General features: G+C 39.9%; 1 protein-coding gene across 1 annotated transcript; it reads left to right on the forward strand.

Annotated features, from left to right (window-relative positions):
* Positions 1 to 252: 252 nt before the first annotated feature.
* Positions 253 to 24,446, forward strand: NELFA (negative elongation factor complex member A). Its single transcript, XM_069856470.1, has 11 exons — positions 253 to 581; positions 9,126 to 9,297; positions 10,458 to 10,619; positions 11,511 to 11,600; positions 13,354 to 13,484; positions 13,667 to 13,736; positions 14,561 to 14,649; positions 16,998 to 17,109; positions 19,280 to 19,536; positions 20,583 to 20,682; positions 22,218 to 24,446. The coding sequence occupies exons 1-11, from the start codon at positions 330 to 332 to the stop codon at positions 22,400 to 22,402; spliced, it is 1,620 nt and encodes a 539-aa protein (XP_069712571.1). The 5' UTR covers positions 253 to 329; the 3' UTR covers positions 22,403 to 24,446.
* The last annotated feature ends 2,038 nt before the right edge of the window (positions 24,447 to 26,484 follow it).

A 26,484-nucleotide genomic window follows, 5' to 3' on the forward strand; every position in this document is an offset into this window, starting at 1 on the left:
GGGAAGCAGCGGAGCCTCTGGGCGGTGAGGTGCCGCCATCTTGCAGCACGGAAGGAAAACTGCGGCAGGCACCATTTCGCACGTGAGCGAGAGAGGAGAAGAGCCCCGCAGTTTCTCGTCGCGCCTGGGCGCCGCCATTTTAGGTTACGGCAGCATCCCCGCCTCCCCTAGCGCCGCCTCGGTGGGCGCCGCCATTTTAGGTTACGGCCGGATCTCCGCCTTCCCTAGCGCCACCTCATTGGGCGCCGCCATTTTGGCTCGCGAACAAGACGGCGGCCCGCAGGGGTCCTCACCCCCCTCCCTTCCTCCCTTTTAGGTGTCTTCATAAAATGCCCGTGGAGAATCCCCTCTTTTTTCGCCCCGCTCCCAAGATGGCGTCGATGCGGGAGAGCGACACCGGCCTGTGGCTGCACAACAAGCTGGGCTCCACAGACGAGCTGTGGGCGCCGCCGAGCATCGCCTCGCTGCTCACGGCTTCGGTGATCGACAACATCCGCCTCTGCTTCCACGGGCTCTCCTCGGCCGTGAAGCTGAAGCTGCTGCTGGGGATGCTGCACCTGCCCCGCCGGGCGGTGGATGAGGTGAGAGTGGGGCAGGGGCGTGTGTGAGGGGCTCAGCGACACGAGAAGCGGTTACCTCTGCGAGAAGGAGAATGTTTTTGGTTTAAGCAGAAGGAGAGTTAAGTTTCGCCCGAGTAATTGTATGTTTTGAAAGTTGGACGGAACGTCCCTCCGACAGAGTGGGGGTTTTGTTTCAAACGGTATATTTTTGGACACTGTTCAGTCTTTAGAGATGATAACGTCTTGTGTGAAGTCAGATGAGGGTGTTGAGGCGCTGGCACAGGTTGCCCAGGGAAGCTGTGGCTGCCCCATCCCTGGAGGTGTTCAGGGCCAGGTTGGATGGGGCTCTGAGCAGCCTGGGATGGTGGGAGGTGTCCCTGCCCGTGGCGGGGGGGTGGAACTGGATGATCTTTAAGATCCCTTCCCACCCAAAGCATTCTATGATCTTTAAGATCCTGTCCCACCTAAGCCGTTCTATGATCTCTAAGGTCTCTTCCCACCCAAACCATTCTATGATTCTGTTTTCTGTACTGAACAGATGTGTCGTCTTCTGTAATCACCTCTGTTTGCAGTCTTTCCCTATCTCTGGTGCAGGGTCAGGCAGCTGGCTGCAGAGCTCCAAGTTAGCAAGTGAAGTTCATAATAACATTAGAATTAGTCCTTGGGAAGTAATAGAACATGCATAAGATTTCTGGGAAAGTTTATACCTATGTAGGTGGGAAAAATACTGTCCCTAGCTCTTGTCTCACTGCATACGATTCATGGAGATCACTCCCTCATGTTGCCCAGGCCTAATATACTTGCTTTCTAAAACTGCAAAACAAGTCTTAAAGGGTTTATTTGCTGGCACTTTCAGTATCAAGAGGTCAGTGAGACATGGTGTGAGGGGAGAAGAGGGGGCAGTGCCAGCACTAACTCCCCTTGTTTGCCCTTTTCGTTGCAAGCCTGGGGAGGGGAGACAGTAGCAGCTCTAGGGCAGGATCATACAGTGAGGCTGGTCCCCACAGCCATCCCTGCTTCTCCTTGCAGCCTTTCCTGGACAGGGAGATGGAGGAAGGTGGTCTCAGCTGGCAGAGCAGGTTGCTGAGGCCCAGCTCGGAGGTCTGTGTCCTCAGTGTGAAGCAAAGCTCTCAGATTTCTCAGTGGTGGGGGAGTGAGTGGAGTGGGAGCTTTGCTGCTCCTCCTTCTTTTTGGGGAATCTCTGGTTGGCAGTAGTCTTTTGAATGCAGTCATGACCTGAAACCCATCTTACGCCCCCACACAGAATCATGGCTTTAGGGCTGTGTTTTGTTACAGTTTGAATGTCTTTTGGGGAGAGGGCTTTTTTTGGGGCAGCGGTTCTAGGACGAGGACAGAGAGGCAGGATCGTTTAGGAACAGTCCGTTTCACTAGCTTCATTCTCCTTCCTTAGTACTGGCAGCGGTGTAGGTGTACCAAGTTGAACACCTCACCTTTAGGAAGGACAGCAGCAAGTACTGAAAGTTTGGGAATAAAATATCTGGGGTCTGCAATGAACAATGGGGTTTTGCACCTTATTACAGTCAGGTTTTGCTTGAGGAAAACTGCCATGCTCTCATTTACTGTCCCACCCCAGCTAATAAGCTGGCTGGCTCAAGCCTGAGCTGGCCCTGAAAGCAGTCATCATCAATCCAGAAGAGCTTACTGGGCACTGGACCATATGTCCTCTGCAGCTGGCTTATTCTTACCAGTAGGCAACTACTGATGTTTGGGGCAATAGTTGGAGAACGACTGGGAAATACTTAAGGTTCTTCAGCCAGGGCAGAGGAATTCCTCTCCTACTTCCACTGTGTCTGGTATTGGTTCCTGGTAATAATCATGGAAGTGGTGCGTCATTAATCCCCACCTTCTTTTGTAGAGTATCCTCAGCTGTGCTTGCACCAGTCTCTTTCTTGGCTAGGACACAGCTGCTGCTGCTTAGACTTAATATGCACACATAGTAGGCAGGGTGTGTGCAGAGAGTATGTAACTTTGACTGTTGTGTGCTTAGCTTTTGTGTACTTCCGAGCTGAAAATGCACAAGCATCACGTTTAAGCAATAGTTCAGTGTGTGTCAGTGTCTGTCTTGCCACGTGCATCTGTGTGATTGTTCAGTGTTACATATAATTGGTGTCACTTTAAAAGAAAGTAATTACTGTTCAGCATATTTACTATAATTTTTGAAACACTGTGTTTAGCTCCTGTCCCGTGCACAAGCTGTCTTTCTTGTGTGTGACAAATGCAATTGTGTTTTGGACATAAAAAATAACCAAAGGCAGAAAGGGAGGTGGGGAGCTATGCATAAGCTCACATGAACTCTTGAGTATGCAAAATTCTTCTCAAGTAGTGTGAACATCCAGGTAGCCTAGAAGAAATAAGTATTGCAATGTTTAGAAAAAACTAACAAATTATTGATGTTTTTAGATAGCTTAAAGAAGATTAGGAACTTTCATAAATAATATTAGTGCCAATTCTTTAAGGGATCAGCATTCAAGCAAACTGAAATAACCTGTTGAAATGCTGCAAGAGTGTTCACTGGACGAGTAAAAGAACTTTTAAAAGTTGTCATGAGGAAGATGGTAGCCAGCAACTTTACTCTATCAGTGCTTTTTTATAGCCATGGAGATAAAGTGCATGTAAAGAAGAGCTAGTCAGTTGTTGTGCCTTTTAGTGTATTGTTAAAGGAATCAGTTGTGTTCCAAATATAGTTTTTGTTACTGCTGTAACAAAAAAATATTGTGCGATTTTTCACTTTGATGGAGTTTGTGAATTCAATTGTAAACTCAGTCTTGCATTGTAAACAGAGCACGCTTGAGTTGGGTCTAGGGACTTAGCGTATTTTGCAAAATACTTATAACATTTTATCTACTTCAGTGATATGCAGTTTATTTTTTTTTAACTGAGGGGAAGGTCTTAAAAAGTGGTTAAAGCCAAGACAAACTCTCAACATTGCTAGTAGGTCTGCTGGTTTCATTGTATGGACTTCCTTCTATAGGCAGTAAAAAAAGGCTGGTGTAATTGAACTGAAAGGAATGTTGTCTTATCAGATACTCATCATTCATGGTGAGTTTGCTAAAATAGGTTGTATTTGTGAAGATTTTGGATATTTTAATTGGCATACCCTGTCTTACATATGATACCTAGAATGTACATAGATGCCTGTTTGTGTTCAGTATGTGTTCACAGAATCACAGAATAACCAGGTTGGAAGAGACCCACCGGATCATCGAGTCCAACCGTTCCCATCAAACACTAAACCATATCCCTCAGCACCTCGTCCACCCGTGCCTTAAACACCTCCAGGGAAGGTGACTCAACCACCTCCCTGGGCAGCCTGTTCCAGTGCCCAATGACCCTTTCTGTAAAGAATTTTTTCCTAACGTCTAGCCTAAACCTCCCCTGGCGGAGCTTGAGGCCATTCCCTCTTGTCCTGTCCCCTGTCACTTGGGAGAAGAGGCCAGCTCCCTCCTCTCTACAACCTCCTTTTAGGTAGTTACAGAGAGCAATGAGGTCTCCCCTCAGCCTCCTCTTCTCCAGGCTAAACACCCCCAGCTCTCTCAGCCGCTCCTCATGAGGCCTGTTCTCCAGCCCTTTCACCAGCTTTGTTGCTCTTCTCTGGACTCTCTCCAGAGCCTCAACATCCTTCTTATGGTGAGGGGCCCAGAACTGAACACAGTATTCGAGGAGCGGTCTCACCAGTGCCGAGTACAGAGGGAGGATAACCTCCCTGGACCTGCTGGTCACGCCGTTTCTGATCCAAGCCAAGATGCCATTGGCCTTCTTGGCCACCTGGGCACACTGCTGGCTCATATTCAGTCGGTTGTCAACCAACACGCCCAGGTCCCTCTCCTCCAGGCAGCTTTCTAGACAGACTTCTCCTAGTCTGTAGCACTGCACAGGGTTGTTGTGCCCCAAGTGCAGGACCCGGCATTTGGCCTTGTTAAACCTCATGCCATTGGACTCAGCCCAGCGGTCCAGCCTGTTCAGATCCCTTTGCAGAGCCTCCCGACCCTCCAGCAGATCGACACTTCCACCCAGCTTAGTGTCGTCCGCAAACTTGCTCAGGGTGCACTCGATGCCTTCATCCAGATCATTGATAAAGACATTGAACAGGGCTGGACCCTGTGCTGGAGTCTGTGCTGAGTACTCCTCTACAGTATTCTCTGCTCAGTGTATTGTGGAGTCCTTAACATGGCATCATTTTTCTAGCAGAAATACACCAGTATAGGATACTTGTAGTTGACTGGAAGTAAACCTCATCATTTGTAAATCACTTCCAAATCTGAAAATTATTAAACTTAACTGTGAAAGTACTTCTGTTAGTCTCTTTGGAAAATCATCTGTGTTTTCCCTGCCATGCACCAGTCTATCGATCAAGTGTAAGAAGCACTGAGCAGGCATTTGGAAACTTAATAGGATTGGAAAATATATTGCATCAGCTTTGTAAAGCTTTGGGACTCTTGGTAGTGGATGCAGGATATGTTCCTGGTTTGTTATGTAGCACGTTAAGTGATATTTCCTTCTCTAGATAACTCTAGATTGGAGTCAGTTATTTTCTTGTCAAAATCTTCTTCCCTGTTTTCTGTATAATTGCATTTTATGATTTTATGACTGATTTTTCACTGAGGCACAGAATCATGTGGAAACCATTTGGGAGCAGACATCTGAACAAAAAGTTACATGGGAATTGAGAGAAGTGTGGTGGTAGTTGGTTTAGAAGGGGTTTAATTGTCTGCTGAACCTTTCTAAATCGTTGTGAAAGCTTTGGTCTAGACAAGTGAATCTTCAGTGAGCTCTCTTGAAAGCTCGGTCCTTTCCTTAGGTGATTTTTTTTTCCCAAAATGTAATATCCTTCAATTCTTATAATGCTTTCAGTAAACACTCCAAATATTGTATAGATAAATTACTTAATCCTTATAATGCTCCTGTGGGATCATCCTGTGAGCCTCATTACTGCTTGTTTGTTCCCGCTGACTACTACTAATAATTAGCTCCTACTTTCATTTTAAGTGTGTTTTGTAGGCAGTTATCAAAAATATCCTTTCCCGCTGTAATTCTCTGGGCAGAACTTGCTAACTCTTTAATCTCCCTGCCACCTTAGCTTTTCATCTGCCAAAGTTTTTCTCTATAATCGCACTTATTTGAAGTCATGCCTAAAGCTCAGTTTAGTGCTGACCAGAGTTTCAGTTACGAAATTGGCAGAACAGTTACTTCTGTTTATTTTGTGTGTTATATTCTTGTTAACCTGATTCACAACAGCAAGGCAAGTTTTCTCTTAGTGCCAACATTTAATTTATTTGTTCAGGGTTAGACTGTAATATTACAGGCAAGTCCAGAAAGAGAACTTGAGTGCTTCTGTGCTTTCTGAATTGTCTCGAGAGGAATATGTTGCCTATCCCAGCAGTTGCCTGCCCTTTTATTACGCTATCTGCAAGAGAGCAAAAGTCAGTGCTGTTTCTTTTGCTTGCTTGTGCAAATCAGGAGTCCTCTATTAGTGCAAGTGGAAATTGTGGGGTACAGTGTAAAGGAATAAGAAGGCACAGTGCATTTGCTTTTCCCTCTGTGTTCAAAACAGGCAGGCTACTATGCATCTTTCTGGCCTGCATTCTGTGATGTAATATGGTATATTTTAATCTAATATTACTCCTGGCTGCTTCTACTCTTTTTCGTGATTGAAGTACAAAACATACACAGTAGTGATATTTGATCCATCCTAGTTTTGTATTGCGTAAATATTAATACTGTGCTTTCAATCTAGTGCTTTTAGCTTAATGAAAGTGCTCTATAATAATACAGGTTCCTATTAAACATCACCTTTTCTATGGCTCCTGAAGATTAAAACTTCATTGGATTTATTAGACAACTCAATGTAGTTGTCTAGAGGGATAATCATGTATATTAATTTACGCGTAATATAAAGCAAATGAATGGGAATTCTTGACAAGAAGTCATCTTGGAGCTATCACTTTATGTATTTCTTGTAACATTTCCTTTTTGTTACCCCTTCCCATGGTGCTGTTTGTGTAGTCTTCCTGCACAGCCATTGTTAATCTCCTTTTGTCTCTGTTCCCAGGATTTTTTTATCTTGCCTGATCCTTTTGTGTTAGATGTTTCTAATCATGCCCTCTGCTTTTTTTTTCTGTGGCAGCAGGCTAAGAAAAATGTCTTAAGATACTTGAGTTTTAGGTGAGAGAAGTGCCAGGACATGTTGCATCAGATGTTGACATTCATGCTTAACAAGGTGCTGTTTGGAGCTGATGGGACTGTTGCTGATCCAGTGTTGCAATCTCGTACATTTAAGAGCTTGGGATTATGGCTGTGCTCTGTAAAGTAATAGAAAAACTCTACGTAGGATTCTGTTATTTTGAGTTGCAGTTCATGCCTTCTCAAACCAGAAATGATTATTTTTTTTTTCGGCTGCCAGTTCAACAGTGAACTGGGAACATATATTTAAATTGCCATTTGAAGACAAACCTGAGTCAAAATTCAAATCCAGGCTTGTTAGATGCGAACCCCTATTTGGGCAAGGTCTCTGGTTGGCTCACAGTACATGTTAGCGCGCTTCGCTGCTGTGTGTGACAGGGACTGTTCTTTCACCATGTTCTTTCTGCCATGAGGCCTGGTGACAACATTATTTGCCCAGTGCCAGGCGAACAAGTTGTTTCTTTTCTTGAAGGAACTAAAGTCATGGGGAGTGATAGGTTGGAGGGTAAGTAGGTTGCCTCAACTTCAGCTGTCATGCGAGTAGTGTGGATGCAGCATGCCCAGACAAGAGTTCCATAGGAACATGCAAAGTATAGGCATGTATCTCTGAATTTTTGGTAGGAATATGAGTGTTGTGGAGCAGATATGAGCAGATATCAGTTATTGTCAAAGTTTGGTCTGATGGAGGAAATTACATTCTATAAACATACCTACATTAGCAGTGTCCTGATTAAGGCTTGTAAAAAAATATAGGTAAACCATAGGCTCATCAGTGGTCATGGCATGTTTTAGATTTGCAGGTGTTTTGTGTAAATTAGTTCTACATCTTATAGGATGCATAAGAAAAAGACTGTGTTTCAATGGTATTCATGCTCCTCCTCATCCACTGTAGTAGAAGGGACTTGTGATTAGCAGTTCAGGGTTAGATTAGAGAAATTAAGCAGTCTGTGTGGAGTCTGCGTGAGGTTTTTATCTGTACTGAGAAAGAAGTTAGCAATGAAGGACAACAAAGACTAGACTCTTAGAAATTGATTCTCTCATTGGGTAAATGCTGGTTAAATTTGGCAGCACGTTAAACAGTGTGGGGTCATGGTTATGTGGTCTCTAATCCAAAGCAAATCGATAGTGCTAAAGGTGGTAACTAACTGTTGTATTGTCTACTCTCTACTCCACTTTTTTTGTGGTTCTAGTGTTTGTGTCATTGAGCCACACCAAGGGGCTGTTTAAGGTTAAACCTGTAGAGAGATTTAGTGCTAGTTTTCAGTCAGCTGAACTGATCTAGTTCCTTTCCCAAGCATGTTACTGTGAACACTGGAACAGGCAAGGAATAAAGGACAAATTGCCCCTCAAGTACACTTATAAAGTTTTCTGAAGTGAGAGGGCAATAACATTGGGTGGGTGAGAGGATTGGAGCAATGTCAGTGTTTGAGCTTAAAAGTACGGGGTGGAGGGGGGGAAATGGACAGCAGAAATTTGCACAAGTAGGGTAAGTTTATTTTGTTTAACTCCTTCATATAAGGAAGGTCTGGTAAAATGGCTAGTTTATGATGTTCATTGTTTAAACCCTTGACTGTACTCATCTTGATTTCTATTTCATTTTATAGTACCAACAGGCATATTGATCAGTAATTTAAAAGATTACTGCAACAATGAAATGTTTTAATTAATTTTATGCATTATTTTCATTTTTCTTTTTTTTTGACTACAGAAACTTTGAGTAGATGAAAAAAGCTTGTTACTTATTGCATACTAGAGGGCTGGGTCTACTTCTGTAATAGGCATTTTTGTCAAACAGTACAGTTTTGTTTAGCATGAAACACATTATTTTGGCCTAAACTTAAGTAAAACTTTGAGGTCTTAGTTTGTGTTCATATGATGCAAATATGGTCTGTCTTAATTGTTCTGCAGCCCAAGAAGGGGCCTATCTTCATTTAGATGCCTGTTCTAAATTATTTGTTGTGTTCTGTGATTCAAGTTGCATATTCTTACCACGCAGTATAAGGTGTGGGTACACTGGGAGTATGTGTAGAATATAAGGAGACGGTAATGTAAAAATCTGGCCAGTTGCTTTTAATAAAAAAAGTTCAATGCTAAACAAAGCTTCAAACTGCCAAAAGCTCAAAACAAATTTGGGCTAGATTGACCAAAAGCATTATAAAACAGAATTACCTTGGTTCGTTCTTTATTTAGTTTTAGAGTTAATATGTAACTATGTTGAAGCAATCTCCCTCCTTCTTCCCTTCCCTGCTAGTAAAGTACTGTGCATGTTTATGAGAGTGTCTTTTTAAAATTAAAAAAAAATCCAACTGCAACCTGTTTAAAACTGTTTCCAATTGGTTGATTTTCTTTTTCTTTTTTTGTTAGATGAAAGGGGCACTGACTGAAATTATCCAGCTCGCTACCTTGGATTCAGACCCCTGGGTCTTAATGGTAGCTGATATTTTAAAATCCTTTCCAGATACTGGCTCCCTTAACCTTGATCTTGAAGAACAGAATCCCAATGTTCAAGATATTTTAGGAGAGCTTAGAGAAAAAGGTAAGCCTTTTCTGTTGGTGAGCATTGCAGAAACATGCCTTTTTTTTTCCAGGAATAATCCGTTGTTTCACAGGCAATCTTGCTATTTTAACAGTATTTGTATGGTGACAAGCAGTGTGTCTTGTCTCTTAACTTGCCGCAGTTCATGACCTGGCATGTAACTGGCCTGGGAACTGAGATATTTTACGAGTGGTAACTTCTTAAATTATTTTTTCACACGTCATCGAAACTTGCATTTTGGGTATTACCCTGAGTGTTTGTGAAGGGCACCGCACATGTTAATGTGGATTCTTTAGTATCACAGGCAGGCTGCATGTGCACTGATGGGTAATAATTGCCTTACTGCCTCTTAGTAAGTTGAGGTTTTTCATACCTTGCTTTGTCTTGTATGTTGTGGTACCAAAGAAAACAGTAAACTTTCTGCAGCGCTTTCTACAGCCTTGTGTGTGTGGAAGCACCATGGTTGTAGTGGGCAGGTGGCGTGCATCTCAGCCAGAAGTTCTCCTCTAGGCAGCAAGTGCTGGGTGTTGTGGGGGAGACTGATCACAGGAAGAATTATACTGCTGGTGTCTGACTAGCTATAGATTGCCCGGCAGCTCAAAGTATTGGCTCAGGCACTTGGACAGTTGCTGCTTCAAACAATGTAGGTAAATGGTGATGCAAAGTTAGTCCTTATTCAATGGGTTTGATTTAGCTCATTTCCTAGAAAAAGCCTTCAGTTGGCATTGCAGCAGACCTGTAATGAAATTACTTGGAGGTGGAACTACTTTGTTTTCTTACTGTAAACAAATGATCATTTGTTTGTTCATGCTTTGGATTTTGACTTTGTTTAGCAGCTTCCTTTTTATGTGTAATTTTTAAGGAGTCTGAGAATTCATTAATTTTTATCATCTTTTACTCAAACAGTAGTAGCACATTTAAGACTCCTATAATTTGACAGGCTTTAATTACCATGGAAGCTCTTATGAAGCTAATGTAAAAAACAAACAACTTAATGACTGGTTATATACTGTGTAATAATTAGAACTAAATTACTCTTGGTGTTTAAACAAGTAATCTAAAATTTAAAAACACCTGTATGGTCTATTTGTAAAATGTTTTGTAACTAGCTGTGGAAGAGGTGCTAATACCCATGTGTACTGTGTTAACTCTTTATACAGTAAGTGAATGTGAAACTTCAGCTATGTTGCCGTTGGAATGTCAATACTTAAACAAAAATGCCTTGACAACACTAGCTGGGCCGCTTACGCCCCCAGTGAAACACTTCCAGCTGAAAAGGAAACCTAAAAGTGCCACTCTCAGAGCTGAACTCTTGCAGAAGTGTAAGTAGTATTACAGCTAGTTGATAAGATTGAGTAACAAGTTAAATGGTGAAAGGAAAACATTCTCTGCTGTGGGAATAAACATTAAAGTTTCCTTTGGTAGACTGATGTGTGAAGGAGCAGGTGCAAGTCATTCCATCCATGATTACATTAAAATCCTTATTTTGATTTAAATGCTGTTCAGATTTCAAGGCATAGAAAAAAGCTATAGCTTTTAAACTACATTTATTTTCTTATGGGCATATTTACCAGTCAGCTGTGAAGACTTGAGGCACAGCTTTGGTTAAAGCTCCTGAAACTAACCAGAAATGAGAACCTACTTTTATTTTGTTGTATGTTTTTGCAACAGGGAGCAAGAGCAGCTAAGTAATGCTTTCTTTTACTTGGTATGGCTATATAAGATGTGAAAGCCAAGAGGGCTTTTGCTAACAGAAGGCAGCATAGGTGTACCTATATGTATTGGTAGTTGTGTGAACTAAGCAGTCTTAAAATAGTTTACTGTACCTGCTGTTCTGTTGCAGCAGCTTGCCACTTTCTTGCATGTGCCTTGAGTAGTTGGTCGGGTTAAATACAAGATTGGTAACTTTTTGTGATGTGATATACAACTTTCTTTAATTATTTCAATCTCTAGTGAGTAAATTGTCTACTTTGAACATTTCTGTTAGCTTAGACTGTCTTGTCCATTGCGGACTCCTATTGATTCTTGAATTTTCTCCAAATACTGTGTTTATCTTGCATAAATTACTTAGGCTTTAATTAAACTATAGTTCTTCCTGTGTTGTTGTTCCCATCTTTTTAAATATTAGTTAATAATGCTTTACATAAGAAGCATGTATTGCATTTTTTGAGCACAGATTGTGTAATAACTAAACCCCCCCTTTTTTTTTTTAGCCACAGAAACTGCACAACAGCTCAAGAAGACTGCAGGAGTGCCTTTCCATGCTAAAGGCAGGGGCCTGGTCAAAAAGATAGACACAACAAGTATGGCTCACTTTCATCATTTCACAGAAAGAAAAGCTATTAAAATAGCATTGATGAAGAATAAAATTAATCTAATTTCTACAAAAAGCTTGATACTTTTTGATGTGAAGGATTTCTCCCTTTCTGCCTCCCTCTCCCCTGATATTTAAATGTTCCTGACAAGTCGTGTCAGAAAGAAGACGGGAGTATGAGGTTTTTCTTAAATGGCAAGTTTATCTGCCATGCTTTTAAAACATACACTGCTAGGTCATGCCTATAGACTTTGGCAAGAGTTTAATTTGCATCATTCCAGGAATAACTCCTGACTAAGCTAAGTTGCTCCAAAAGGGAGCAGAGTGGATCACAGCAATCTGTTGTGCTTTTTGAAATGCTGTGTACTAGACTGAAGCTGTCTTGTATTTTTATAATTTTGTGTGGAGAAAGAAGGGGCAGCATGCTCACTGCAGCCAAGGCTGGGTAGTGGTTTCTGTTTAATTATATTCTTCAGCTTTGCATTAATAGATTTCAGCTGTTTACTGAACAGCTGAAGTTTACAATCTTCATCAATTTTTCAAATAAGTTTTTGAAAAGGAGCAAGAGAAGGGTTCACAGTTACCTGTGTAGTGATTTAAAAAATATGTACAACTTTTTTGAACACCAGTATGAGTCTGAGATGTGAGGTTTGAGTGATTTCTTGGTGTGGTGGCTAAAAGCTGTGAAGTACTTTGTGTTGATGCTATTTAAGATGTGGCCGAAGTTTGCAGGAAATGCAAACAATGTAGTTGTAATTTGAACTAAAAATTGTCTCAGAATAGAAATTGACCATTAGTTCTTGGCATTCTTTTTAGCTGTTGAACTAATAAAGGTAGTTTTTAGTCTTGTCCTTTAGAGTCAGTTCATCTCTAGAAATACGAGTTATAGAATCAACTGAGGTTTACTCTGCTGAAACTTACTCGCCGTGGTCAGATTGTCCTATGGTGAAAAGGTTGAAAAAGTACAACATTTTGTTTGTCTTCAAATTGTAGGGTACGATGAGATTGTCAGGATGCTCAAAGACCTGATAGATAAGATATGTGTCCCTAATTTTTTAGCAGTTGATGAAAGAATGCTGCCTTCAGTGCTTACATTAAGGGTGAGGTGAAAGGGTAACAGTATAAAGTTGGGGGGAAGTAGCTTCTTATAGGTGTAGCAGTTTCTCCTAAATATTGAAACAGCAGCTTTTCTGTTTGCAATATAGACCTAAACTGGATTGTCCTTGTGCAAACAGCAGCTTCAGAATTTCAAACCCCTGTGTGAAGCAGTAGTTTATGTTTCCAGTAAATTATGAGCCCTAAGCCCTGCAGTAGCTTAAATTCAGTTTTACTAAGTAACTGGATCTTAAAGTTCAAAGAACAGCTTTGGCAGTAATTGGATTCCGAATACTCAGACACAATGCCTTTTTATGCGTTCAAAGTTTGATGCTTTCCTTACTTATGACAATGTATGCAGGAAAAGTATGTTTTGATGGCTGTGTACCTGTGTGATTTGATGTAGAATGGAGTTGCAAGCATTAGCCCAGAGTTAGGCTCTTACTCCTTATTTAAAGTGTAAAGCCTGATCTGATTTTTGAGGGACATACAGTGTGTTAGACTGTTCCACATGATGAACATTTGAAGTTAAAGGGGAGGGAGTGTGTGTATGTTAAGAGGGAAAAGCCAAAGAACTCCTTATTGTTGTTTTTCATAGTTAATTGAACATATATTACAATTGTTGCCTTTTTTTGATCTCCCCTAAGCCCCACTCAAAGGAATACCAAAACAAGCTCCTTTCAGGAGTACTTCAGCACCTAGCGTATTTAATCCTTCTGGAAACAGAACTCCTATTCCTCCTTCAAGAACACCTTTGCGCAAAGAAAGAGGAGTAAAAGTAGGTACAGTTTTTCTTAGTGTCTTGCTTTTCTGCGTAGTTCTCCTTGATATAAAGTGAATTTCTGATGCTATTTGGAATGAAGTATGAATAGATTAAAATAAAATTTAAGGACAACAACTAAAGATCAATAGCATGCATTGAACAGTGGTTATTAAGTTCTCTATGGTCTTTCTTCTTAGCTTCTAGATATATCTGAGCTGGATATGGTAGGTGCTGGCCGTGAAGCAAAGAGAAGAAGAAAGACATTAGGTTGGTATAGCATGCTGCTTACAAAGGCTATTAATATACACGTACCTGCATCTAAGATCTTTTTGTTCTTCGTTTGTTATAGCTCATCTTCAGCTAAACTTTTAAAAAGGAGAAAAAAAATAAATAAAAGCCCAAACTAAAAATGCTTTAAGGGAAGATTTGTCCCTTTATTTTCCAATGCTTCTAATCATGTTGCTATATGCCAAGGTACTGATGCCATTGCATGAAAGGATTGAAGTAGCCAGTTGTGCTTTGGGCAGCCCATAGGTGTGTGAGTGGCTTCAGTGCTTAAATTGTTCTGAGATATTTTGGAGCACTTACTTATATTGGTTGCCTGGCCAAGTAAATTAATTAAAAATAATGTTGAAAAAATTTATAGTGCTGTCCACAATTCTGAGCTATCTTAACATGTAAATATTATCTGATACGTACTCCACTTAACTATATTGGGAAGATACAGTAGGTTTTTGCCCAAAACATCCTTTATTTATCACCAAAAAAAAAAAGAGTATTGTCTCAGAACAAAATAATAGTTGCAATTTAAATTTTTGCTTGGGCTTTGATGCCTTCCAGTATCACAGAATTAGCCACTTCTTCCTTATTACTTGGTTACTATATCTTGATGAGCATACATCATGGTTCAGTTCATAACTATAGGTTGATGATAAAATTGTGTATGAAGTTTACTGTATCTGCCAACCTTTCAACAAATACCTCTCTAAGTATGTTTCAGCAGGCTTTGAGAAATGCATTTTTAAAATGTTATATCTAATACAATGTTTCAGAAAATTTCTTTGAACTGCCTTCTATTTTTTATGCGATAGATACAGAAGTTGTGGAAAAGCAAGCCAAAGAAGAAACAGTAGTAGAAAATGCTACCCCAGATTATGCTGCTGGCCTTGTGTCTACACAGGTAAAACCAAACAAACAAAAAAGAAAAGAGGAAACCCTGATATGTGTTATTCTAAAACACTTGAATGATATTTTACTAGCTTTTTGAAACATGCCTCTTAATGTAAAAATCTTTACATAATTACTTCAAAATTCCATTAGATTTTCACCAAACTATAAAAAAAAAGTTGAAAATAAGATTAAGTTAGTTTTGATTGTTTTCTTGTTACCATTGTAAGTTTGTGGTGGGTATGGTATTTCTGTAACTGAAGATTGTAGTCTTCAATCAGAGATGAAAAGGATAGGAGAGAACTCTGACCCTAGAGAGGCAGTGTCATTTTCAGGAGTTCCTCTGGGTTTCACTCCATGCTTGTGCATCCTTTGTGGCATAGTGAAATAGTGTCCACAGAAGTATCAGTGAGGAGCCCTTGTCATTGGCCTGTGCCCAGGAGGGATAATTGAATGTAAGCAGTGAAGTAAGGTAAAAGTCTTTACAACTCTTGTGCCTCGAGAAAAGAACCTACTTGATACTGCTCTTTTGTGGTTCTTTTCTCTGGTTTTAGCTTGTAATCTTTGAGAATTGATGTTTAATCCAGAGGGCACCTGGTTTTTGAGGTCTCCAAACCCGTCTGTAGTTAGGCTTAGCCAGTCCCATTATTACTGGAAGGGGGAAGGTAAATACAGTGGAATTGATCTCCATCCAAGTTACCCATGGCTTATAAATTTGTGCTGCTTAAAACCCATGGTGTTGAAAGACAACTGCTCCTTCTCTTAACAGTTGTCTTTGGGTTTTTTTTAGTCTAAAAGTTGGTTAGGATCTACTAAAAAAAAACCTAAACTGTTGCTAGGGGTGGTTCTCTTGGAGGGTGGGAGGTGAGGGGTGGATGAGTTGTGTGTGGGAGTGGTTTTCCTGTTCTTTCAGATACAGTGCATTTTAAGTACTGCGATGCAGCTTTTTGTTTTCTCATTCTGGACATAGCTTTTATGAATGTGAAAACAAAAAGGTCCTCCCCCTACTTTTGAATTAGAAACTCTGTGCTGTTCCAGCAAGCCTTGTCCTGTAATTAATTTGGATAACTGGGTTCTTTAGATACTAATAGATAATTTGAGGCTGCTGCACTCAGTGTTTGCAAGCCTCTCAGGATGATAGAAATCCATCTCAAGTCTTAAGTGTTCCTCTTGTTCCACATCTAAGGTGGTCGTGATTACTCTGCCTCTTTAAGTGCGTGCATTGACGTGCAGCATTTGCCTTTGTAAAGCACTCTATTTAAAGATCTTTGGTTTGGTTGCTGAGCCAGGCATTTTTTTTTCCTGTAGACCTTAACAGTAAGAACATGCAACATTGATTTCATGGCTATGGGGGCAGCAATCTATGGCATACATGCCAAGATCAATATATGGAAAGATAGTAGTAGGCCTGCGTCAGGAGTGAATGTTGTATGTCTTTCCACAGAATGCTAAGAGTATCTCTTGGCAAGCTCCACGTTTTAAGGAATATCCATCTTGCCTTTGCCTAGTAAGGTCACCTTAAATGATTTGTCTGCTAGACTTACTTTCCCCAAAACTTCTTTCCTCTGTCTATTCCTGGTGTTTATAAGGCTGATTTGGACTAAAGAGAAGATGTTGATGGGGATACTATGCTGTTCTCTATGCTGTGTGCAATATCATATATCATTAAGTACAAAATGTGGCATTTTCTTTGGCTTGATCTAGATGACATCTGTCATGTTGGTGTTGACTGCCTGTTTTATTGGAAACAGGGTTTTACCTGTGCTTGTGCTCTTGCCTTCTGCTTGCTTATGTCCCAGAGGCCTTTGCATTCTCCTGGGTAATATTTCAGTAGACCTTTTGCCCATAGATGAACACAGGTTTCTGCTTGCTAATAGTGAAGAACATGTTTGCTCAACCAGAAGATCACTTATTTCTATAATGTAATTCTTCCGAGAGTACCATCTGCACAAATTTCGTTGTCTGGTCTTCACACTGCTAACTGAGGAATAGGAGAAAGGAACAGCAGCCTGACTGCTGAAGTACGTTCTCCATAATAGTATTTTTTGCTAGCTCAGATTGTGCTTTTGGAGGCAACTTTGATCTGAATTAGGAGAAATAAAAGCTGGGGGGGCGTTCCCTCTTAGGGTAATTGTAATGTTTGATGTTTCTGTAGGGAGTTAGGATTGAAAGGACAAACCCTAACAGAGGAGTCCATAGGATTGAAAAGACACACTTGCCCTAACAGAGGAGTCCATAACTAAGTTCCCAAAAGAGCAGGGAGTATCATAGCAGAACTGATGTTGAAATTGTACTTAAAATGCAGGAATGGCACATGAATACAATGCAATATAGCTATTAGATTTTTTTTCTGCTCTACAGAAACTTGGTGCGCTGAACAATGAGCCTGCACTACCTTCTACAAGTTATTTACCTGCTACCCCTAGTGTGGTGCCGTCTTCCTCTTATATCCCAAGCTCTGAAACACAGCCAGGTAAAGGTATTTTTTTGCTTTTGGAACCCAGTACCTCCTACTCTGTGCAGCCTAGCTCTTCTTCTATTTACAAACCTACTATTCCTCAACTCTAGTGATACTTAACCTTAGCAGTCTAAAAATCCATTGGAGGAACCCAGCCTTTGGGTGTTGCGTAACCAGATGTCATTTAACTAAAATAAAGAAAAAATAAAATAAAAAAAAAGTTTTTAGCTCTTAAAATGACTGCTAGTGAAGTCAAGCAAGCAAAGCAATTTACTGGTTGGATTTTCTTCTGTACTCTGTAATGGAAAATCCATTCATATGCTGGCACTTACAAAACAGGTGCTTTCAAAAGTCTGATACATTTCTAGACGCAAATACATATTAGCTTTCACATAGGCTGGGATCAAGACATCCATTTTGGTTTTACCTCTTTATAACAATCTGATAGATAATAGCTGAGCTCCTGTGCTTTTTTAAAAGTGCTACATTATTTTCCAATTCTAGAAAACTACCAGTAGTAAAAAATAGCATTTGTACAAATGCTTTATTTCTACAACTTTTATTTTAGCACACTTGTTTTTACTTTTCCTTCTGTGCTGCATGTAAAGACTTTCAGGAGTGTATCAGTTTTGCACTAAGATGTGCATGACTGGGATTCATTACCAGACCTTGTAGTTAACAGAACCAGCATTTCAGTTGAATGCATTGGTTTTACTCATTTGTTGTGATTTGGTACTGTAATGTTTGTTTTCTGTGTATGTGAGCTCTGGCATGTTGGTCACTCTATAGAAGTGCATATGCAAAACCTGATCATTTCACTTGGCCCTGAAACAGTTCAGAATCTCTCTGAAGATTCATGCAAACCTTGCTCTGGCAGAAAATTGGCTTCTCCAGAAGGAGCACAGCCAAGAGCACATCAGTGTTGTCAGCAGCTATTATTTTTCAGAGCTTTGGCATTGTATTCAACAGCAGTAAAAGCCTAGTTTAAAAATTTCTGTTGTCTTTGTTCTCTATTTTTCTTTTTCTTTTTTTTCCTTTTGGAGTATGGGGTATCAAGCTCTTACAGACAAGGAAAGTAAAACTCTTTCCGTGATGTAAGATGCACGCAGAAGATCCACGGATTTGGTCTTTTTATAATCTGAGGCTGCGTAATTATTTTATGCAAGTCAGTTTTTCTGACTTGAGAGGAAGACAGTAAAAAAAAAAATCAAGGGATAACTAGTTGTTAAAAATGTTTGTCCTCTCAAGCATTCACTGGCCTGTTTTACACCTTGGTAGGTGATAGCCATATTGTTAAAACAAGTGCTATGTCTGTGCCTAGAAAGAGGGTGGTAGACCTCTCATTCTCTAAAACCTGATCTCAAAGGCATCAGCATAGTTCTGTTTAATATCTTGCCTCTTGGTCTACTGTGAACACAATGGGAACAGGTTGCCTTAAACCTTGTGAGATACAAATGATGCTTAAGCAGCTGTGCCTGTTTCTGAGCTGCAACACAGTGTAACTGGCCTGAGTATTCACTGGGTCATTAGTTTGCTGGACAGATGGTAATTTATGAAATCACAGTAACTTGATGTTATTTGTAACCTCCACCTGCACTCAGGTTCAGAGTAGGAACTCCCCTAAGTGCAGGTGAGTGGATCAACTTGTTAATACTGTGGAGATGTAACCCTCCTAACAGTAGGTGTTTAACTGATGAGTGGTTTGTGAAGACTACATTTAATTCTGTCATCTGTTTAAGTATTTGTGTATTTTCAGTATTTGTTACTGAGTGAGACTCAATTACAGTTTCCTTTGGAAGCTGCTCCTACATTATGTAAAAACCAATTAAATATTTCTATGGTACAGCAATAATCCTGGTAGAGTCAGAGTACAGTTATAGCAATGTAAGGTGAAAAGCAAGTAAAGCGATTTTGATTTAATAAAGATGATATCCATAAAATTTGATGCTAAATATAGTATAACTCTTATTGAACAGCCAGTCACTCAGTTGTATAACTATTGCTAAAGAGAATTGAGTGGAAAGAGCTTTAGCTCTTCAGTTTTTCTTATAGATATGAGATGGCATATCAAATCATGGTGCTAAGATGGAATATTTGGAATTTTTAGTTCTATTTAAAGGCCATTGGTGATGCGAAGCACTGTTTGGATTACAGTGCTTTTAATTATCCTGATTGGTTTTTGCAGCTGGCTCTGCACGAGAGGCCTTGCAGACTAACAGACAAACCGAAGAGCCTGCAGCTCCAAATGCTACTACAACTCTTCCTGCACAATTCAAACAAAGAACACCCATGTACAATAGTAACTCTAATCCACCTGCAGCTACACCTACCTCACCTCTAACACCTACCACACCTCCTGCCATTTCGCCTGCAGCACAGGCACCACAAGTGGCCCCCCAAACTCAGCAACAGCCACCACCGAAAAAAAGCCTCTCTCTCACAGTAAGTAAAACCAGGTTCTTTTTGACTGCTGCTTTTTATGTAGATTGGAAAATGCAAATTTTTATTATGGATCTCATGTACTGTGTTGACAGTTCCTTGCCTTTGGATCATGGAGTGGTTGAGGCTACTTTTTTTAACCAAAGATAATGAAGATGCTTTGTGGCTTTTTGTTAATGTCACTGTCATGATGTTAATCACAACATTTTTAGTTGTGCCGTTTTAATATTACAGTAAGATATCTTTATTTACTCCTATTTATTATGTAAAATAATGTTGTGTTACTCGTTATAAAGAATTTTTGGAGCTGTTGCCCAGATAATTGCACATAATGCAAGCTGCTAAAAAGGATCCTGTCATTGCCATAGTAGAGGTAATAAAGGTAATAAGGTAACGATAGATTATTTAAGGTGCTTTTGATCCCCTCGCTCCCCATTATACATCTTTTTAAAGCCTGGGAGTGGGAAGGAAACCAGATACAACAGCAATTATTTGCATCCTGAAGCTTCTTATTGCTGGTATGCTGGTATATATTATGTGTGTGCTTGGAGCTAAGCAGGTAACTAATCCAAAATGCAACTGAGTTGAAGATTTTGCTAAGCACATCTGTAATCCTAGCTTGAAAGATCTGAACTTTAAGAAACTGAGTAACTTTCTTTCAGTATCTCTACTTCAATTATTAAAGAAAAATCCTCTGAAACTATTGCAAGCCTCTGTTTGAATGTAGAGGAAGGACTGGGTGTTCTCTCCTTTTTACCCAATGTCATAAAGAGTTCAAAATTGATAATGGAAACAAGTCTATTGCCACATGCTTCTATAACTATTTAAAAGTGGGGTGGTTTTTCCAGCTTTAGAATTCAGTTGTCACTGCTGTAAGTGTTAGGTGTAGGCATTAAAGAAGGAAAGCCTTGAAATTAAGGTGCTTTTTTTTGCTTACTTGTAGATCTACAGACTTGTACCTTACTCTTAGGTTTGTTTGTTGGAATTAATATGGTACCTGTTGGCTGTGTGTTTTCCACTGGACCTCATGTTTGCTTTATCTGTTGCAGAGGGAGCAAATGTATGCTGCACAAGAAATGTTCAAGACTGCAAACAAAGTTACAAGGCCAGAAAAGGCTCTTATACTTGGATTCATGGCAGGATCAAGAGGCATGTATTGAGACTAATTTTAGCTTTCTTTTGGATACCTAAATCTGAAATATAGCCTAGCATTTCTAAGTGTGAGTGCAAGACTCTTGCTTTTGCTTTACTCTGTATGTCCTGGACTATTTGCTTTACTCTGGACTGTATGTGGCTTTGTGGATTACAGTTACACCTATCTGGAAACGGATCTTCTGGGTCTATTTCCAGTAAGTCAAGCAATCTGTCAGAGCAACTGCCAAACACAGTATATATACAACTGAACGCCTGTAATCATGGCTTAGAGGTTGAGGAGAAACAAGGCAGCCAGTCAAGGAGTCAACCAGTCATCAGACTGATTAGGTGCTGGTATCTGTCTAGAAGACCAACGAATGTAAGTTCCTTGGTGGCAAACCCGAGGTACAGATGGGGTAGTACGCTTCCTTAGCATTAGAAATGTAGCAGCTGTACTCTTGGAGAATTTAGGTAACCACAAGTGCTGTGAATTGCAGGGAGATAAGCTGTCTCATAGCTAGATCCTATCTTATATTGGTCTTGGATAGGCCCAGGCTGTTCTACCTTAAAGTTTATCAGGTATAAGATGAGAAGAGGCTTAAGAGTCTTTAAGTGAACTCTTATCATCTGCACTAGTTTTGGTTTCTAATTTGGTATTTGAAGGCTATTATCACTGAGATGCTGGAGACTGAATGTGACTGGTGTGTTTGGATTAATGCAGTACATTATTGAAGATGACCAGGGTGGCGTTACTGTGATGATACCTGGGCTTTAAGAAAGCTTTGTGTATCTTGCTTCAATGACGGTGCTCTTAGTACTAGGTGCTACTTCAAATTGCAGTAGGAGAGCATACTTTAATACCTACGTGGACAGGTTTTTTTGTAATGCAGGATAAAATAGGAATTTGGAAGTGTACATGTGTGTTATATATTGACAATATACATATACATACGTAACAATGTTCCTTCAGTAATAATGTCAGCACCTTTGAAGGTTGGGCAAGTAACAGCCGGCTCTGATATTGAACCTCCTGAGTATCAATTCCTGTACTTTGAAATGTAACATTCATTCCTTCTACTGGAATGGAACTGGATTTCAGTGAAGCTGTTTGGGCTTCCAGAACAGCTGAAAACTTTTGAGGCTTTTAACTACAAAATATTTCCCGAATAAAGTAAAAGCTAGTTTGAATTCACCAACTTCTATTTGAATAGAAGTTTCTCTTACAGTTCTTGAGACATACAGAAATGATGTTGACATGCTTTACTCTCCCTTTTGTTGTTCTCCTGGTTATTTTAGCCCTAGGGTTCATCTTTTGGGTTCTGCTGTACTGTCCTTAAAACTTAGCCTGTGATGTATGGAGGGAGGAAGATCTTTGTGTGACTCTGCGTATTAGTGACATTCTTTTTACAGCTTTGGATTTGGCCTTGGTTTGTTGCATTTTGGGGTGTGGGGCGGAAAGTTCAGCATCAGGTTTAGAATCTCCAAGTGTTCTTTACCTTTTCTAATACAGCACTGAAACGTGTAATTTGTTCCTGTTCTTGTTTTTGCAGAGAATCCTTGCCAAGAGCAAGGTGACATCATCCAAATTAAACTCAGTGAGCATACAGAAGACTTACCAAAGGCAGATGGCACTGGCAGCACTACTATGTTGGTTGATACGGTCTTTGAAATGAACTATGCCACTGGTGAATGGACCAGATTCAAGAAGTACAAACCTATAACTAATGTTTCCTAAGAGATGCAGCAACAGCCGACTTGGACCAAATCAAGTTTAGAGTCAACCAGCTAATAGAGTATGTCAGCTGTACAAAATGGCATTCATGTGTACAATTCTTATTACCCTCCAGAATAGAAGTTGTGGTTCTTCAACCTAACTGGGCTCAGTGAACAGAGAAGAAGACGGTGTCAAACTCGATTTATTTTCTTTTTTAATCTTGGGATAGGGCAAGGTAATCTTAGGAGGGGAAACTTGTTGGTGTGCTTTTGTTTTTATACAGTTCAGGATGCTGGAAAAGGAGATCACAGCTGAAAGATTACAGATGGGAGCAGTTTACTTCTGAGCACCGGAAAAGAAGACTACTGCAGAGTCATTCACAGTTTACCATTAAAAGAGGGCACAGATCTTTATTGTAAAAAAATTTTCTTTGGCTACATGGGTTCTGTTGTAAGAATGGACACTTAAAGCACTATAGGTTTGTGCTTGATCATTTTGCAATTCAGCTGCGGTATAACTAAATATTGCAGGTGGTAGATGTCCAGTGTCTAATGGTACCCACTGTGTGTTTAGCTTATTTATGCTTGGGTCATAGGGTGAGATTGAGCTGCTTTGTTAACTCGCTATATTGTCAGTGTCCATGCCCAGCATGAATTAACCTATATTTGACATAATTTAAGATCAAGAAAAATTAACTATTGTAACTTCCTGAAGAACAAAAACATCAAAATTAAGAAAAAGTAAGCCACTAGGCTTTTCACTGCCTGGAAGTGATGGCTCTTTGCCATGTAACCCTTAGGGTAGAAGCTTTGCATAGCAAGCCCTTTGAACAGCATAACTTACCTGGGAGGAATTGAAACTATTACATCAAAACCAATTGCAGCCTAATTTTAAATGGCCCTAGATATGGTTCAGTGATCCATATCAAAGATGTTTGGGAAGGTTTGTTGTCTTGAGGTAGTATTAGTTTATATTTGGTTGAGCAGTCATAACATGTTCCATTGCCAAGCCCTGATCCAAAAGGTTTTGAATGACCTTGCTGTGGTTCTTACCAGTGTAGTTATATCGGCATCATCACTAATGTGGACACAGTTACACTGGCATATATGTGTACCTTCTACTTGTCCCCTTCTAGTAGAAGCATATTTTTATCTTTATTACTGTGCTCACACCACTGGTATAATCTGGCTTTAATAGTACAAGTAAACCCTCAGTAAATGCAAGCTTTATGTACACAGAGACTAGGAAACATTGGAGACCTTGTTTCATCATTGAAAGGGGGCTTGAGTTAAAAGTCTGGTTTTTGCTCGTGCTTGGCTGTGGAGCTGTGCTTGGTTGGGTACGGTGCTTGGAAGGAGGGAATCCAAAGATGAGCAGCACAGTGGTTGGTGCTGAGGAGATACCTTGGGCTGACTAGAGACTCATGTTAAAGTGGAACTCATAGGACAAAATGAGGGTTGGGTTGGTTTTTTTTCTTTCTCTGAAAATAAAGCAGACCAAATCCCATAAGTACACTTACAGACATAATGAAGACATTTAGTCGATTGATTAGAGCCTTTTTTCTATTGGGAATTTTTATTGCGTTTTATATTTAGTTCTTCGAACAAATTATCCAACAGGATAGAGCAAGTATAAATAATAAGAAAATCTGTATTCTACCGTGTTTTAAGATGTGGCCAAAAGTATGGATTTCTTGACTTTATTTAAGCAAATATACAGAATGTTCTAGCCTCTGTATTGGGCAAGTTATTTGATGGTACCTGCTACCATTACAGAATGTTGTGCATGTATTAGAGTGAAAGTTACTCACATTTGACTGTCACACTGGGCGCTCTCCTCCACATAATTACCCCATTTCAGAAGCAGTGTAGATTGTGATTCTGATTGCGATTTTCCTTTAAACAGTTAGAAACCAGCCTGACAAGCGAGGATGAGTAGTGGGTTTTGATTTTAGGAGTTCAGTAGAATGCATTTCCATGGTTATAACGTATTTGATTATAGTATGTTACACAGTAAGGGCTAACAGTAGAATATGAAAGCATTCAACTTTTTTAAAAGAAAGGTTTGAAGAAAAGTGACATTCCTTTTCTTGTGTGCATTCAGAGTTTTAAATTGTGATGACTAGTTCTCTGTAAACAGGTACAATACTGCTGTCTTAACTGTTCCTGCTTGCTAGATAAGCTGCAAGTACCAAAGCATGTTTTTAAGAAAGAACTTTTATAAGATTGGCTGACTTGAGGGGCACATACTGTCATTGTCAATTGCTGACTCAAGACTCTGCAATTCAGTAGTGATCAGGAGCTGCTGTGTGGTGGCTCCTTTGGCTTACTTGAGATTGATGGGGGTCCCTCGCTGGACATTGTTAGTCCACAGAAGTCCTTCAGACCTGTGCCGTCAGAATGCAGACGGCTCTCTTGCTCCTCTTCAAGAAGCCTTTCCAGAATGCAGTGGAGTCATCTGAGTGCAGTAGTGATTAGGAAGCTTAGCCATACTGCTGCCTATTTGTATTTGCTGAATAACAAAGACCATCTCCAGGCCTCTTTGTCTAAAGTCAGTCATATGCAATAAATTGAAATTTTACATAAAAGCATAGTGTATTTTTAATTCTGTTAAGTCATTAGGATGAGACAATTTAACACTGAAAAAAAATATATATTTGAAGTGACTTTATGACCCTCAATACCAGAGCATCACTTCAGCTTGATCTGTGAATCTAGAAAGGTTTTTTAAAATACTTAAAGGGAATTTTTTTTTTTGCAATGTTAAAATTATACAGTAAAAAGTAAAACTACAAGAATGAAATCACTGAACCAGTGGTATGAAAGTAGGGATAATGCCTGACAATTCAGAAAGGGCAACAGCAAAATTTAAATTTCATATAATGGAATTGTTGCATGCGGAACAAAATCTGGCCCTGGAACTTTAATATTTTTTGTCTTGAATGTTTGGTCACTTGGACATTAGCTGGATTCCATTCAGGGAAGCTCTGTGAGTGCAGTGAGGTTAAACAAAAACATTTGTTGACTCTAGAATGATTTGCAGATGTGCTGACAAATTGACCAGAGTAGTAGTTCAGAGTTTACTTAAAGCTTTGTGTCTTTCCCCCTTTCCCTTATCCAAGCATGAAGTTTTAAGAACTAGCAAGCCCACACTTCAGAAGTGCATCACTGCACCCCAGCCAGGTAGGATGTTCCAGCTTCTCTTGCCCTGGAAGTGGCTTGTGGTCCAAATTTTTTGTTCTTGGGGGAGAAAGAACTCATGCATGCATATCCATGCTTCCTTAATGTCTTGCCCCACAAAAAAGTGCTAGGTTTCCTTAAACTCAGTTTTCTTTCATGAATGCTGTGAGGACCAGAAAGAATGAAGTGAGTGTAATGAAAAAGGTGAGGCCAAGGAGGATGCTGAGCAAGAGTTTGGATCATAGACTACATCTTCCTTTTAGACAGAACATTTTTCCTACTCTACTGATCTGTAGTTACCTTCATACAAAACAGTCTAGGCTTAGTATGGTTAACACTAGTGTTGGGCCAGTATTTTGTGGTTTAACTTGTTTTTTTCACTGGCAGCTTTGCCATTTAATCTTTGCATTAAATACCATAGGAAGCTGGATGCAATCGGGAAGAGCCTTTGGTAGTTGCATGACACCTCTGTGTGAAATTGGTCACTTTTCTCTAAGTTGTGTCAAAGTGCAGACCACTTGTCTAGATGAAATAAGCTTCAGACTTGGACATTATACAGGTTAAAATTGAATCACAGTTTTGTAGTAAGATCTGACTGGGAAAAAAAAAAAAAAAGACTAAAAAATGTTAAGCCAGAGCCCTCTGGGAATCTGGTGCCTTTAACAAGAACTGTCATTTTGTAAAATGTTACAGCTAGAGCATAGCCCTTATGTTTTCTATTGTTTTTTTTGTACAGTTGTAAATTCAAAATATTCTGTCTTTGGGTACGTATTTTCAGTGTAATACAGTATGTATAATAAAAGTCTAGATTTTCTAAGGAAATGGACTGATGCTCTTCTTAATAATCAAGTTGCATATTGTACTAACAGTTGAATTGATGATGAATACCACTGGCCTGAGACCAGACAGCCAAATTGCAAGAAA

This window comes from Phaenicophaeus curvirostris, chromosome 4, assembly GCF_032191515.1.
Source record: "Phaenicophaeus curvirostris isolate KB17595 chromosome 4, BPBGC_Pcur_1.0, whole genome shotgun sequence".
Lineage (NCBI taxonomy): Eukaryota > Metazoa > Chordata > Aves > Cuculiformes > Cuculidae > Phaenicophaeus > Phaenicophaeus curvirostris.

What these genes read in the sequence shown, in the direction of transcription:
- NELFA (XM_069856470.1), top strand. Translation starts at nt 330, where the DNA reads ATGCCCGTGGAGAATCCCCTCTTTTTTCGCCCCGCTCCCAAGATGGCG. An exon ending in CAAAAAGATAGACACAACAA is followed by an intron (nt 11,601 to 13,353) that starts GTATGGCTCACT and finishes ATCTCCCCTAAG; the next exon opens with CCCCACTCAAAGGAATACCA. An exon ending in ATTCATGGCAGGATCAAGAG is followed by an intron (nt 20,683 to 22,217) that starts GCATGTATTGAG and finishes TTGTTTTTGCAG; the next exon opens with AGAATCCTTGCCAAGAGCAA.